This window comes from Pholis gunnellus, assembly GCF_910591455.1.
Source record: "Pholis gunnellus genome assembly, chromosome: 17".
NCBI lineage: Eukaryota > Metazoa > Chordata > Actinopteri > Perciformes > Pholidae > Pholis > Pholis gunnellus.
The window spans coordinates 1,135,946-1,150,488 of NC_136544.1; the positions used below are offsets into that span (position 1 = coordinate 1,135,946).

At 46.3% G+C, this 14,543-nt stretch overlaps 1 protein-coding gene across 1 annotated transcript; it reads left to right on the top strand.

Annotated features, from left to right (window-relative positions):
* Positions 1 to 459: 459 nt before the first annotated feature.
* hoxb3a (homeobox B3a) lies at positions 460 to 13,738 on the top strand. The gene is made up of 3 exons (XM_079178057.1): positions 460 to 518; positions 7,911 to 8,614; positions 12,161 to 13,738. Exons 2-3 carry the CDS (start codon positions 8,032 to 8,034, stop codon positions 13,021 to 13,023), a joined length of 1,446 nt encoding a protein of 481 aa, XP_079034183.1. The 5' UTR covers positions 460 to 518; positions 7,911 to 8,031; the 3' UTR covers positions 13,024 to 13,738.
* Positions 13,739 to 14,543: the final 805 nt, after the last annotated feature.

Genomic DNA, 14,543 nt, shown 5'->3' on the forward strand with positions numbered 1-14,543 from the left:
ACACAGACATGTTGTTTAACTTTCATGCTATTAATACTCCAGGAGCTCATTGCACAATATTGCTTCTAATCATTTATGGATCATTTTAGAACATTTTCCATTATTCCCACGTTTAACTGCTTACTGATGGCTTTCAGTGCCATTTTCTTTTTCAAACAGCAGAACAAATACGGCGAATATAAAAGCATGTGTAATATGATAACCAGAATCAATAACACGCCAAATCGCTCCCACACAGCCTTCGTTCCTCCCTCTCGCGCTCTCTGCTCTCTTATTGCTTTTATTCAGGGTTATTCAGCGGGAATAATTTCAGGTCAGCGGTACCTGTCAGCGGCCGCTCCCGTCCCAGCCGCTCGATCGGACTACAAGAGGTCTGTGCTCCGTATCGGATTTGAGCGAGACCTTTTGATTGCATATCTCTATCTCTTTCTCTCCCTCCTTTCCCCTGCAGTTCTTAGGAGCTTTCTGGAAGCCGTTTCCTTCCGCCAAAACATCAGCCAATAAGAGGAAATCCTTCGGTGAGTCCTGCTGTTTTATTATATATTTATTTATTTATTGTGATGCTTTCTGTAATGTGAGGAAGAGGTTCGTGTTGTATAAACCCTCCTAATTGCATAACCGCAATGTCTCCTTCCATACTGGATTATTTAAATTTAGACCATTCGAGCTGGTCAAAACACTGCATGTCTTTCTTTTTTTTATGGACGGGGATTTCTTTTTTATGGAGACAATATATATTTCAAAACTGATTTTAGTCTGCACCGTAATGTCTTGTAGGGTAATCCTCTTTATTAATATTTGTATAATCCTTATCATTATTGCATATACTTTAACATTTCTACGCCATGATGTTGGAAGTAAGCATAAAGTGAGCGAGGAGATGGGGGTGATTTTGCTCCACGAATGGTCGATTTACTCGATTTGTTACCTTTAATAATCGACCGAATCTGCAGAAGGGTGCAGCAGAATAAGTGCATGCAAAATGTGTGTGTGTGTGTGTGTATGTAATATCATGTAATGACACGTGCTAATGTCATATAATCCAGCGGTGTGAAGGGCAGTGTGGTGACCGCCGCAGGGTCCCTTCATCATTTCATAAGACAGTTATTAAAACAGTCGCTGCAATAACGACCCCGAAGCTAATAATGGTAACGAAACTATCACAAGCAGCAGCGTGGAGTCACAGTGGTGGAGTTAATCCATTCAAACCATCAAGGAACAGATCTACTCTTTTTTTTTTTGCATTAACAGCAACACAGAGTCTCAGCACAGTAAAAACAATATCAAATATGATTTAAAATCCTGTAGTCGGAGGAAATTCCTTAGCGTCATCCTCCGTGGCCTACATGTCCCGAGGGGGGAAGGAAAAAAAAATGGAAAGAGGATTTCCAAGCCTCTGCGAGCCAGAGAGTTTCAGTTGTGAAACCCAATATCCGTGACTCGATCCGAAACACGGAGTCGTCGATGCGCGTCTGCCATCCGAGGAAAAAAATAAATAAAATAAAATCTGCCCTCCTTTACGAGCGCCGGCGTGCTTTTACAAGTCAAGACATAGAATCCGCTCTGCTCTCTGCCCACACTGTTGCTCAGTGGAAGAAGAAGAAAAGAAATACCAGAAAATAGCTGATTAGTGGTGAAGTTAATGAGTGATGAGGTTGTTTTTAGCAGCAGTTTGCAGATCCCTCTGTCCTGTCACACACAAAAAAGACGGTCTGAAGGAAAAGTTGCAGTCGGACACATTTCAGGCTCCCACCTACACGGAGCTCATCCTCGCATTTCGGCAGCCCACAGCGAATGCTATCTGTTTTAAAGTTGGGCTGTTTACACACACACACACACACACACACACACACACACACACACACACACACACACACACACACACACTCTCTCTCTCTCTCGCTCTCTCGCACACGCACACGCTGCTGGGTGCGAGAAAACTCATAAATCTTACGTAGCCATAAACGACAGGGGTAGCGTCCTGAATAATAAAAATAGAGGGAAGTGGGAGAGAGAGAGAGAGAGAGAGAGAGAGAGAGACAGTCTATTTGGAGGTGAGTATGTGTGTGTGTGTGTGTGTGTGAAAACCTAGTAAGACACCTTCATATTTTCATTTCATGCACCTCTCTTTGTTTCATTTCCTTCTGGGTTTTCTTGTCACTCCCTTTTTTTGCCTACTTCTTCAAATGTTACATTTCCGCTCCTGTCTTCCTCCACATGTGTCAAAAACACACGTTTGCTCCCTTTAAACGACCTGAAGTGGACGATTTAAAGTTTCACATCACATCTGCTTATGTCATACCTGTGATTAATCCCTTTGTTGTTGTTGATTTGCTACATTGTTGCTGTCTGTATGTCTCCTCCCTTCCACTGTGGCTTCCTTTAATTATTTTTTTATTTATGTAGCAGTGTGTGTGTGAGTGTGTGTGTGTGTGTGTGTGGGGGGGGGGGGGGGGGGGGGGGGGGGGGGGATGACGACGACAAGGTGTTGAAATGTTAACAATACACGCTATGGATCTAGTTCCTGCAGAGAGGCCTGCGCTGTAAAGAAGAAGAAGAAGAAGAAGAAGTATTCCCATTCCTGGAAAACTATAGAGGGGGGGGGGGGGGGGGGATTCGCTGGGAGGAACTAGTCTCCTCATGATGCCCATCACCAAATATCAAAAACGATTCACCAAATTGCCACAAACAGGTGCACGGTGCAGTGATATCCTCCCAAAAGAGTAGCAGAAGTAAAATCCCCACTCACTTAACTCACGGAGCTGGTTCTTCAACTGTGAGTGTGTTGCTCTACACTCCCAAAACAGTGGCAGTCTGACTATGCCTATGGATACACATATAAGAAATATTAGTATTAGCCATGAAGTCACCCGACATCTTTGCAGTGAGCTGAATGGTGTTGAACTGTTTGCCTGAGCCTCTGGTTTGGTTTTGGTTTACCCCTAATTGTGTCCTCAGGTGAGGTCAATGCTTGTGTATACTTTATTTATCATTTAGTATTTTGTTAGATTGCGAGTCTCTACACTACAAAGGAGTTTGGTTTCAGTTCCTATCATTTAGATTGAGCTTGGTTCTCTCTGAATAAATGGACTACAGCTAATCCACAGCCAAACTCAGCACATGAAGTACTGCTATCACCTGATTTGGAAATGAAACTAATATGGCTAATGCTAACTGTCTAAGGCTGTTTATCTGTACCTCCTATCCTGTTCACCAGGCCCACCCTGACCATTAGTATTGCCGATACATAAGTTAAAGTTACCTGTGTGTATTGGAGCCTATTAATAACAAATGGCAGTGACGGGCATCCAAACAGGAGTTCCATAAAGTTTAAAACATGTTGTTGTTGTTTTTACATTACGCTACACATAGGCTAAAAGTTACGCCCATGTGAAAATAGCTTGTGTGAGTTAATATAACTGCTGGTAGATAATTCCAATTTGAAAGACTCAATTCTGAACTAATGGCGCCATTTAAAAAGTAGCCCGGTTGTATGGGACTAACACAACCGCCTGCTGCGTGTTTTCACTTCCAGCAAGTGGAATTAGCATAATTTGTGAGTGACGCCGAGGTGTTTGATGGGGGGGAATCAACGCGTCCGCGAGTCAAGCCCCGTTATTTCCTCCGTAACACCCCCCAAGAGCGTCGCTGATACCCGGGCGGCGCGTTGTCAACAACATAACGAGAACGGGCTACCTACTAGGATAGGCTACCACAGCCACAATCACCGCTAGGCCCGCTGCCCGTGTGGAATAAACCCAACGGTTAAAGCCTCCCAGGGACCGGAGCGAAACGGGAGCTGCAGACCCAAAACAGAGAGGAAGACGCGGAGGGAGAGAGGCGGGAGACCCCGGGAGACGGAGAAGTGGAAGAAAAAAGAAAAGAAGGGCGCTCAACCGCCCTAAAAAAATGCGATGGGTTGACATTTCGTGGCGGACCTGTTCCTCAGAGGCGGTCTGAACGAGTGGATGGCTGGCAGCGTCAGCGACAGAAGCTAAAAGGGAACGAAATTTGAGGCCATTGTTATCAGCCAGCGGCGGTGCAGGCAGCGCTGGTGCTGGGGCGGAGGGTGGAGGGGGGTGGTGGTGGTGGGGGGCGCAAGCAGGCAGCAGGCAGGCTCCCGGTAAGCTCGTTCAGCTCGTGCGCTAGCTTGCCTGCCTGTAGCCTTATTAGCGTAGGCTATACCAAGCCCGTACGTTAATACTGCCCCGTGTATCGACTGTCTCGAGCCCGTCCATCTCTCATCCAGCCGGCCGTTCATGCCACACGGTGTCCGACTCGCCGCCTACGCACAGCCCGGTCCGCCGCCGCCACCACTGCCTTTGGCTCCAGGAGGTGGTGTTGTGGTGGTGGTCGCGAGCAGCCGTGCTATAGTCTCGAGACAGCACCGGAGGAGCAGCGGGCTTGCGGGGAGAAGAAGAAGAGGAAGAAGAGGAGGAGAACAAAAAAAAACAGGAGAGAAAGACTGCGAGCGGATTTGTTATTTAGTTAATTATTTATTATTGTTATTGATTACCCACGCGCCTGAGGACCTAATATGTAATGCTGTGTTGCCGGGTCCGTGCCGGACTGGACCGGGACCGCCGGTGCTAAAGAAGGTAAGGGGCATCACCCGCGGGCGGGCAGGCCAGCCGGGTGCTGCGCGAGCTCGAACAACACAACCAGAAATACACGAGTGTTTGCTCGCTGTGCAGTTTGTGAACGGCGGAGCGGCAGGCTCAGTGATTTATGGTCCGTATGACTTCAATCCCGGTTCAAGAAGAGTTCACAATGCTTTAAGCTGCCGTAGCTATACCCGCCGCAAGCAGCCCCCCTTCTTCTCTCGGCCTTCCATCTCTGTCCCTTTTCTTTCTCTTCTTCTCCCTCTCGTTTTATTCTCTTATTCCCTCCTCTTCCTCACTTAAAGCTATTTATTTACAAAGCAACGGCCGCCCATTATTGTTTCTGTTATGAATGATCTATACTTCTCCCTGTTGGTTACTTTCTCCTCCCATGGGCCTCCGTTGTTATTATTATTTTTGCTAATATCTGACACTATATTTCACATTTAAATGTTTTGATGCAGTTATTTAATTCACACATGAATAGGGGTTTCATTGTTTGTTGATTTCAGCCTAAATCCAGTACATGGACATGGCAACAATAGCTCTGATCTGGCCAATCTTGTATTATTTCTGGGCTGGGCTCCATGTTATTGGCCCCTCTCTCTCTCTCTCTCTCTCTCTCTCTCTCTCTCTCTCTCTCTCTCTCTCTCTCTCTCTCTCTCTCTCTCTCTCTCTCTCTCACACACACACACACACACACACACATAGTGTGTGTGTTAATGGGATAAGGAATATGTGGATTGTCCAAGTTAATGCATTCTCTGTGACTCCCTGCCTACATTGCTCCTCTCATGGCGGGCGCCATTTGTAATTTTATATCCCAGGATAAAACACAGACACTGGACACCACTGGCCGACCTCTCTCTCTCTCTCTCTCTCTCTCTCTCTCTCTCTCTCTCTCTCTCTCTCTCTCTCTCTCTGTTGTTTTTGTTTGGGTGGCTGTTTTTCTGTCAGTGTAAGTGGATTATTCAAGGAGGCGTCTAAAGTTGGTGATTGTATTAAGCTGCAGCCCTACAAGCAAGGGGGCAGAGACATTACGTGTTCCGTATAATGGCGAAACAGCATATGATTTAATAACATATTCCTCCTACACTCACTGCCATGGTCTCTCTCTCTCTCCCCCCCTTCTCCCTCCCTCTCTCCCTCTCTCCCTCTCTCCTTGGGACTATTCCTCAGTAAATAATTAGGATTCCAGCTTGTCTACTAGAAAGATAAATGGATGACATGTCTGACGTGCTGAGAGCTGGAGAAGAGCTGGACTGTCTAGTCACAAAAAACATAATAATAGTTATTTATATATAAATTCTATGAGCTATGTATATTTAGATATATAGCTATATTTTACCCAAAACATTAACATCTAAAAGAGGAAGTATTTATGTGTTTTTAGGGAACTCTTTTGCTCTTTAATTCTCTTTGTTGATACAGACTATTATCTAGGCCTCGTGTTTACAGAAATAATTGTACTGAATAAACTATGGACGAACCACAAACATAGCGTAGCCATCACCTACTACTGGAAATAATTTCATTTTTATTTTGAGCATTTTATTGTAGCTTTTTGCAGCATAGGCCTTATATTTAACGGTGCCACTTATTTTCGCGCGTGCTCTAATTAGCATTTTAGTTTTACTCCAGTTTTTATAAATATATATTCTCCAGCAATGAAACCCGGAAGTGGATTTACCTGAATGTAATATTGTTAAATAGACTTGGTGGCTTCCAATAGGCCCACCTGTGTGCTGGGGAATGAATTATTGCTAACATTTACAGTTGAAGGGCCTCCGGAGTTAGCTTCAGCGCTAGCATGCCGAACCGCTGGGTTTGTGTCAGATGGCGGAGCCGCTTCCTCTCCAGCTTCTCCCCGTTCAACATTTTATCTCTACCGATGAGCAATGAGTGCCAGGTGCTCCCTCGCGCCTGACAAGCCGGTCCTCTCGTGGCACACAGGCCCACCCTTAGCGGTGAGGGTGAGATGGGGAGTCTGTGGGGGCTCACACTGCTGTGGGTTCTTTTTTTCTCTCCCTTCCTCTCCTTTTCCCTGGGCCGTGATAGAGCACTCGACCCTAATGAATCACTAACTCATGAAGCTTCTTCCCGGGGTTCGGTCTCTTTTATTTTCTATCCATCTTGGCCTCTTTTGTTCTGAAGTAAAAAATGTCTTTATTTTTACATTCCTCTTTTTAAACGTATCCTATAGGCACCTTATTAACCAAATAGAATAGTCTGGAAATCATTATTTCCTTTAACCAAAAAAAGAAGAAGAATGTTTTGAGAAATATTCCCGAGATCCCCTTCTTCAGCATCTTCAAATTGCCAATTGGGAGCACCGTTAATACGTTTTTATTTTTAACTCTGTTTAGAAAATCCCTCCAAAAACGTGGTAATAACTTGCAATAATAAGTTATTTTTCCTCGGACCTGTTAAAAAAAATATACCGTGATGGCAAGAGCAGCGTTTTTATTCAGCAGTAAACGATCGCTTCCGGAGATAGACTCCTATGAGTGAGGTAACAGCCGAGCAGACGGAACACACTAAATCATAGGTGGAAGGCAGAGGCTGACAGAAATAGGCTACCTACATCAGTCACACCGGGAGAACAGATACACACGGGCCGCATTCACTGCCGCCATCACGCGACCAAATGTCACGCTCGGCTTGAATAACAGCAGACATGGCGGGGTAGTGCTTTATTATGAACGATACAAAAATAAATATTCAGAAGAACAATTCTGAATGAAGGATAGAACAATATGACGTATTCATGTTTAAAACAATAATGAAAACACTTTTTTCTGTCATTTTATTCCCAAATTCAAAGGTAAAGCATTTTCATCATTCTTCGATTAATTGCTGAAAAATAGAGAATAATTAGTTCATATCAATAATTTCAAAAAACTCATTTTATGACCACTTCCACTCTTAATAATATGGGTAAATCGGCTGTTATGGAAATAATTGTACAAATAAAAATATCAATAATGATAATATCAATAATGATAATAACAATAATGATTATAACAATAATGATAATAATAATAACTTGTAATTATGACAATGTGAATTTCTGTGGAAATCCAACATTGGCTAATGAGTGTATGTGTGTGTGTGTGTGTTTGCCCTCCTGATGCCTCCTCCACTAGAGCATCTGCAGGCTGTTCACTGGGCTCAGAGGAGGGGGAGGGTTAGGGGAGGGGGGGTGAGGAAAGAAAAGCAGTGGTTTCTATTCATGTCATGGCGCCTTTCATGGGAGGAAGATGGATTTATCTCTCTCATTTCTCCGTTCTGTCTCTCCTAACCTTTCAGGTCAGATTGCAGGAGGCCGCTGGAGAGACACCGTCACGTGACCCCCGGTGCCAAATGGTCTTCCGGCAGCGGCTCTCAGCAAGGACCGGAGCACACGAAGACGCCGCCACCTCTCTCAGAAATGCAGAAGACAACCTACTACGACAACTCCTCTGCGCTCTTCGGTGGCTACTCGTCCTACCAGGTGCAGGGGGCGGCGGCGGCAGCGGTGGCCACCAACGGCTTCGGGGGCTATGATGCACCGGTCCCAGTGTCCCACCACCAGCCGGCCTTCCAGTCAGCGGCCCACCTGGACGTGGATTCGTACCAGCGCTCGGCCTGCTCGCTACAGTCACTGGGCAGTAACGGCGGCCACCAGCAGCAGCTAGCCAAGACCAAGGAGCTGAACGGCAGCTGCATGCGGCCCAGCCTGCCCTCCGAGCACCACCCGGGCTCCCAGGTGTCCCCTCCACTGCCCCCCAACCCCAGCAACGGCAATAACGGGGCCCAGCAGCCGGGCGGCGCCACCGGGGCCTCCTCCATCTCCAAATCGGGCCCCAATAAGTCGTCCAACTCTTCCTCTTCCATATCGTCCTCCACGTCGTCCTCCTCCTCCTCGCTGCCCCCCAACCCCACTGTGGCCAAGCAGATCTTCCCCTGGATGAAAGAGTGTCGACAGGCGACCAAGCAGAAAAACTGTTCGCCCAGCAACAACTCTGGCAATGGTGTGTTCCACTACACCTGTCTCTGTCTCTCTGTCTGTCTCTTCTTTGATGCCCCTCCCCTCCCCACAGCCCCACACAAACAACATGTCCTCTTACACCAGTCTCTCCTTCCTCATTTTTTTCTTTCCTCAGTCCCTTTTGTCCTCCTTCTATTTCTTCCTCCCTTTATTTTCCTTCCTCATTAGCTGCTTTTTTTCTTCCTATTATCGTCCCATCACCACGTCCCTCTTTCCTCACCTCTCTTATCAACATCCCCTTTTAAGCTCCGGATCCCCGGAGGATTTAAAAGGTTTCTCAGACTATTACGGCAAACCAGGTTTACAGACTGTGGTTCAGACTACTGGTCAAGCTGGTAATCTGTAGCTGGAGAGTCAGTCTGCTCTGGTCCAAGGTCATTTTAGGCGTCTAATAATAACGTTTTAAAATGATCGGCTGGTGAGCTGGATTCACCAAAGCATTCCTCCATCTCACTGAGAGAGCAAGGAAGCTGAAAGGTTCAGTCTGAATTCATCAGCAGGGTAACTTTCAAAACAACAAACTAAAAAGGCAAGGGTGAAGAGTAAAAGAGGTCAAAGGTCAGAGGCATGGCAGAATGACAAATATTCCAGCGAAACCTAGAGGTAAACATGTTAAAAGCAGGAAGAACATTTATATTTGTAATGGCTAGTTTTTTAAAGAAAAGGATGTAGTTCTTTATATGATGTGTGCAAATGAAATATGGATGCTCGGATTCAACAAATCAAGATCTAAATAAATTTAGAGTGGGATAAGTATTATGGTAAGTGCAGTGTCAGGAGGATATTAGCTTAGCTTAGCATAAAAAAAGATAGAGCTTGAAATAATGCACCGAACACCTCTCAAGCTAACTAATAACAACTAATAAACGCGTTGCATGTTGTTTTTTGTTTAATCAGTACACAGTGTAAAAGCAAGTATTTAGGTTTTAGAGGGAGTCACATGCTGGCTCTGTTTTTTCCGGCAATCAACAGCCAGATGCAGCGACTTCCTGGAGGCAAAGATGTTTTTCCTGATGGCAAAGGCATGACCCGCCCTACGCCCACTCTGATTGGCTAGAACTCGTTGCATTTGTGGGTTGGATTGGTTAGGTTTAAACGGAGCAGCGAGATTAGCTAGGGTTATGGTAAATGCTTCTGAGCGGATGGATTCATCAAGGAACAGTTCCAACGCATAACCCCCCTAAAACCACCGGAAACGGAGATGAAAGCCGTACGATGAGAAAAGATTGAACTATGTAACATAAGGATCAGTTTAGTGCCGTGGAGCAGAAAAGTGGAACACAGAGAGATTTAGTGTGCAGTCATTATTCAGTCAAATATTCAGTAAAAGGACCTGAAATAAAGTTGGACTTGATAGAGAAACAATCACGGACTATAACACACGACTACAGTAACGGTACAGTCACTGTTAGGACAGTGCGGCTAACCAGCTGCCACAAAGCTGCAGCCGATAGCCTGTACACCTCCCTTCATTCATTGACTTTCTCCAAACCTCTCCCCCCACTGCTAATTGCTTGCTCTCCTTCCTCCCCTCTTCAGCCGCCTCTCTCTCTCCTCCTCCTCCTCACCTTCTTGGAAAGCCACAGCAAGAAAGGAAGATATTAAAACGGGTGAATTTAAATGTTACGTACGATAACAAATGAATAGATCTTCAGACATGCAGACGTTTGAAATGGAAGATATTAGTGAATGTGGGGAGGTGATGAATTTGAATATCATCTGCATGTCTGATAACAGGCGAAGGAAACGGTCATTGAGACAGACAGATTGGCAGTTATCAATGAGGAAGAATACGCTCCGCCATAATGAATATGAGTCTGGTATTCAGAAGGCATTCAGCTGACTGGGCTGAGGGTTGAGGAGAGATTACACTGTTTATTGATGAGGATTTGAAATGATCAGCGAGACGGATGTTGTGATGGTTACCTCTCTCATCGCTCTGTCTATGTGAGAGTCAACTGTTTACACTGTTCAGAGAGAGTGAGAGATAGGATCTCAGTGCGCGGTATCATTGGTATGAGCGCATCGCAGGCGTGCACGTACATAACAATATATTCATAACAGAGACGAGAGAGTTCAGCTCCTCTGTTTCATGTGGAATAAACAGCAGCCCAGAGTTAGCTAAGGATCAGCTGTTACTGTTGGGAGTCTATCTTAGCGGCCATGTGCTTCAGCAGCATACCAACCCTTGGAATTAATGTTACAAAATCAACCTTATTTGGTAACGCTTCATTGTAAGGTCCTTATGATAACTGTTGTTTAATAGGCAATAAGGCCCTTATAAGTCCTTATAAAATGCTTATTAACATTAATAAGTGTTAATAGTCGCATCATACAAATGTTTATTGTTTGAATATAAGACATGTATGATCACTTATGAGAAACTTGTTCACAGTTTATAGACTATTTAACAATGGTAATAAAAGGCTTTCTTATATTTGCTCATAATAGCTTCCAAACAAATAGATTATGTCATTGTTAAAGCTTTGCAAAGCTTCTTTTGTAGTTTGATTAACATCAACACATATTTAAGTTAAGTTAAGTGCTATTTGCAGCTCCTGGATCAAACAATGCCTTAATATGGACAATACAACATAATAATGCACTTATTAATAACTATAAACATACAAACACATACAATAAATGTGTGATGATGGTATTATTAACACTTATTATAGTCTTGATAACACATCATGTTTATAAGCATCTGTTAAGGACTTATAAAGGCCTTATTACCCATTAAGTAACGCATGTTGACCTTAATATAACGCGTTCGCAATCATCTTTGCTTCCTCACTGTGAGAGTAAACAGGCGTGTGTGACGGGGCTTTTGAAGTCCTCTTATCCTCTGATCATCCCGGCTTGTTTTTATCAAAACTTGACTTTGACTGATAAAGCAGCGGCTTCTATGGCTATATTATGGTATATCAGACTACTTGAGTCCTTTTTGTGTCAGATAACCAGCTATCATCTAGAATACCTTTCTTCATGAGTTAGTGTAACTATCACATGAACGTGGCGAGAAGCTTGACATTTTCTCGGGGAGCTGTCTGAGGAGAGCGCGGTCAGCTTCGCTCGCTGGTGCTGCAGCTGCTGTTGCTGCCGGGGGTTTGTCTTTCCAGCCAAGATGCAATTTGGCTGCCCTCGGCCAGCGCCGGAGCCCTCTGTCTCTTAATAACTGCCACTGTTATGAAGTGTTGACAACTAATATTGGGGGATAATTCAGCCAGCACGCCCGGACCCCCCTCTGCTTTATTAAGAACCTGAATGCTTTCAATTTCCTCCAGCATGCAGCCTGAGTGTGTTTTATTCTCTCTTCCTCTCTGGCTCTCTCCATTCAGTCCATCATCATTTACCTGCTTCTTACTGAGTCCCTTTTTACAATATGTTTTGTACGTTTCTCCCATTTTCATTCTCTTCATGTTTTAGGGGTTTTTGTGCCCCTGTTTTTTTTGTGACACTTTGTTCCTGCATCCTGTCCATGCCATCATCCATCCCTCTGTGTAATCTCCTCCCTTCTACCCTCCAGCATCAGGAGGAGCTGAGAGCGGCAGCAGCGGGGAGAAGAGTCCCACCGGCGGCTCATCGGCGTCATCCAAGCGGGCCCGCACGGCGTACACCAGCGCCCAGCTGGTCGAGCTGGAGAAGGAGTTCCACTTCAACAGGTACCTGTGCCGGCCGCGCCGCGTGGAGATGGCCAACCTGCTCAACCTGTCCGAGCGCCAGATCAAGATCTGGTTCCAGAACCGGCGCATGAAGTACAAGAAGGATCAGAAGTCCAAGGGCCTGAGCTCCAGTTCCGGGGGTCCCTCGCCGACCGGCTCCCCGCCCCTGACCATGCAGTCTTCCGCCAGCTTCCTCAACTCCATGCACCCCATGGGAGGGGGAGGCGGGGTCGGCTACGACGTCCCGTCACCGCCATCTTTCGGCAAACCCCACCAGGGAGTGTCTTACTCCATGTCCACTGCCTACTCCAACGTCCCCATGAAGGGCTGTCCTCCCCAACAGAAGTACGGCGCCCCAGACCCGGACTACGGCGACCCCCATCCTCACCATGGCTTAGTGCAGGCCAACAATGCTGGCTACGGGACTCCCACCAACATGCAGGCCAGTCCAGTCTACGTGGGAGGTGGCAGCTACGTGGAACCCATGCCCGGCTCGGGGCCCTCCATGTACGGGCTAAACCACCTCGGCCCCACGCCGCCCCACCACCAAACCATGGACTACACCAGCGCGGGACCCATGTCGGCCGCCAACCAGCATCACGTGGGCGGAGGGGGCCCCCCGGGTCCCTGCGACCCGCCCACGCACCCGACGTACACCGAGCTGTCGGCGCACCACACCTCGACTCAGGGCAGAATCCAGGAAGCACCCAAGCTCACTCACCTGTAGCAGGTTTGGAACAAAAAACGAAAACGTAGGAAGTAGTGAAGACAACACACAGAACGCGTGACACGACACGAACTAACAGACGAACTAACATGCGGGGACTCTACTGCTGCAACGGGACGGCAGGAGAGACAAAGGGAGACAGACAGGGGCCGTCCAGTGGTTGGTCCTGTGCTCCACAGAGTTGTGTTGTCCAGCCACCTTGTTTCCACTGCCTTCTGAATAGGGCTAAGCTTTCACTGTTCTCTTTAAAGTGCAGCTAATTTGATTTAAAAAACACAATGGTTGTGTCTATTATTAAGTAGTATGAACACAAACCATTTATGTTGCTCACAAACGTAAACAAAAGGCACTCCGCCAAACATTTCCAAGTATTTTTTTAAAAACCGGGACCAAATTTACTATTTTACATCCTCGTACAAGGAAATGATTTCTTTTTCACGAGTCTTTTTAGAGCAATTTACACTCTCGAGCGTCCCAGGTGCAGCGAAGCATATTGTAGGCGCGGGAGAAGAAGTGTACAGTCAATTGTCTCCCACGTCCCCCCCTGGGGACAATAAATGTCAGGAAGCTGATCTGGCGGCACCAGTGCAGAGACATATCGGCAGCTGTACGACACAACGGGATCTGAAGGCGAGCGCCGTGGTTTAGTCTGATAATCCACTGCACTGTCAATCAGAAAACTACAATGTGGACTATTTCATTTCTTCTTTTACAAACAAACACAAATGGCAGTTTATTCTCTTTGCATAATGTGTTTAAGTTACACAGCAAAATAACTGCAAAGCGTTTTGTGTGTGTGTGTGTGGAGCACACTGCAGCTGTAGCTCAGCTAGCATGTTTGGTGGAGCTATAGTATGTTGTTTAAAACTGTACGTTGGTAATATAATTCCCCACACACACACACACACAACAAGCAGCTCTCCCACCTGGAAAAAGAAATAGTTGAGATTTGAATGGGCGGTTTAACGAGGTGGTCAGATTTATGATGCTGAGCTCATGGCAGCACGGGTTGTTGTCAGCCGGGCCGAGCTATGTGGTGAGCAGCTCATGTGTACAACAGGAATGTATGAGGTTTCACGAGTCACATTACAAACACACTGGACGGTCCTCCTCTTCCGCTGTCTCCTCCCGCCTCCTGCCGGACCGAATCACTACTAACCCACCGGCTCCTGTCTGTGGCAGCAGCACATGGCTTCTGAAGGAGGCCAAACATTTTTCCCACAATCCGCCACAGACACACACCCCCCTCCACACACACACACACACACACACACACACACACACACACACACACACACACACACACACACACACACACACACACACACACATCCATCAACCACATGTGCACCCACCGCCCCCTCCCATCAATCTAAACAGGGTTTAAGAAGCTACGAGCTCAAAGGCTAAGCTAGCTCCCATGTGGACGCACATCTGCGCTAAGCGAAGCTCGCGCCTCCACACACACACGCACGCACAGCAATGCTAAGCTAGCTTCCTTTCATTGACATACATCCACA

Coding starts and splice junctions, on each gene's coding strand:
- hoxb3a (XM_079178057.1), top strand. CDS start 8,032: ATGCAGAAGACAACCTACTACGACAACTCCTCTGCGCTCTTCGGTGGC. Junction 8,615..12,160: donor CAGCAACAACTCTGGCAATG/GTGTGTTCCACT, acceptor TCTACCCTCCAG/CATCAGGAGGAGCTGAGAGC.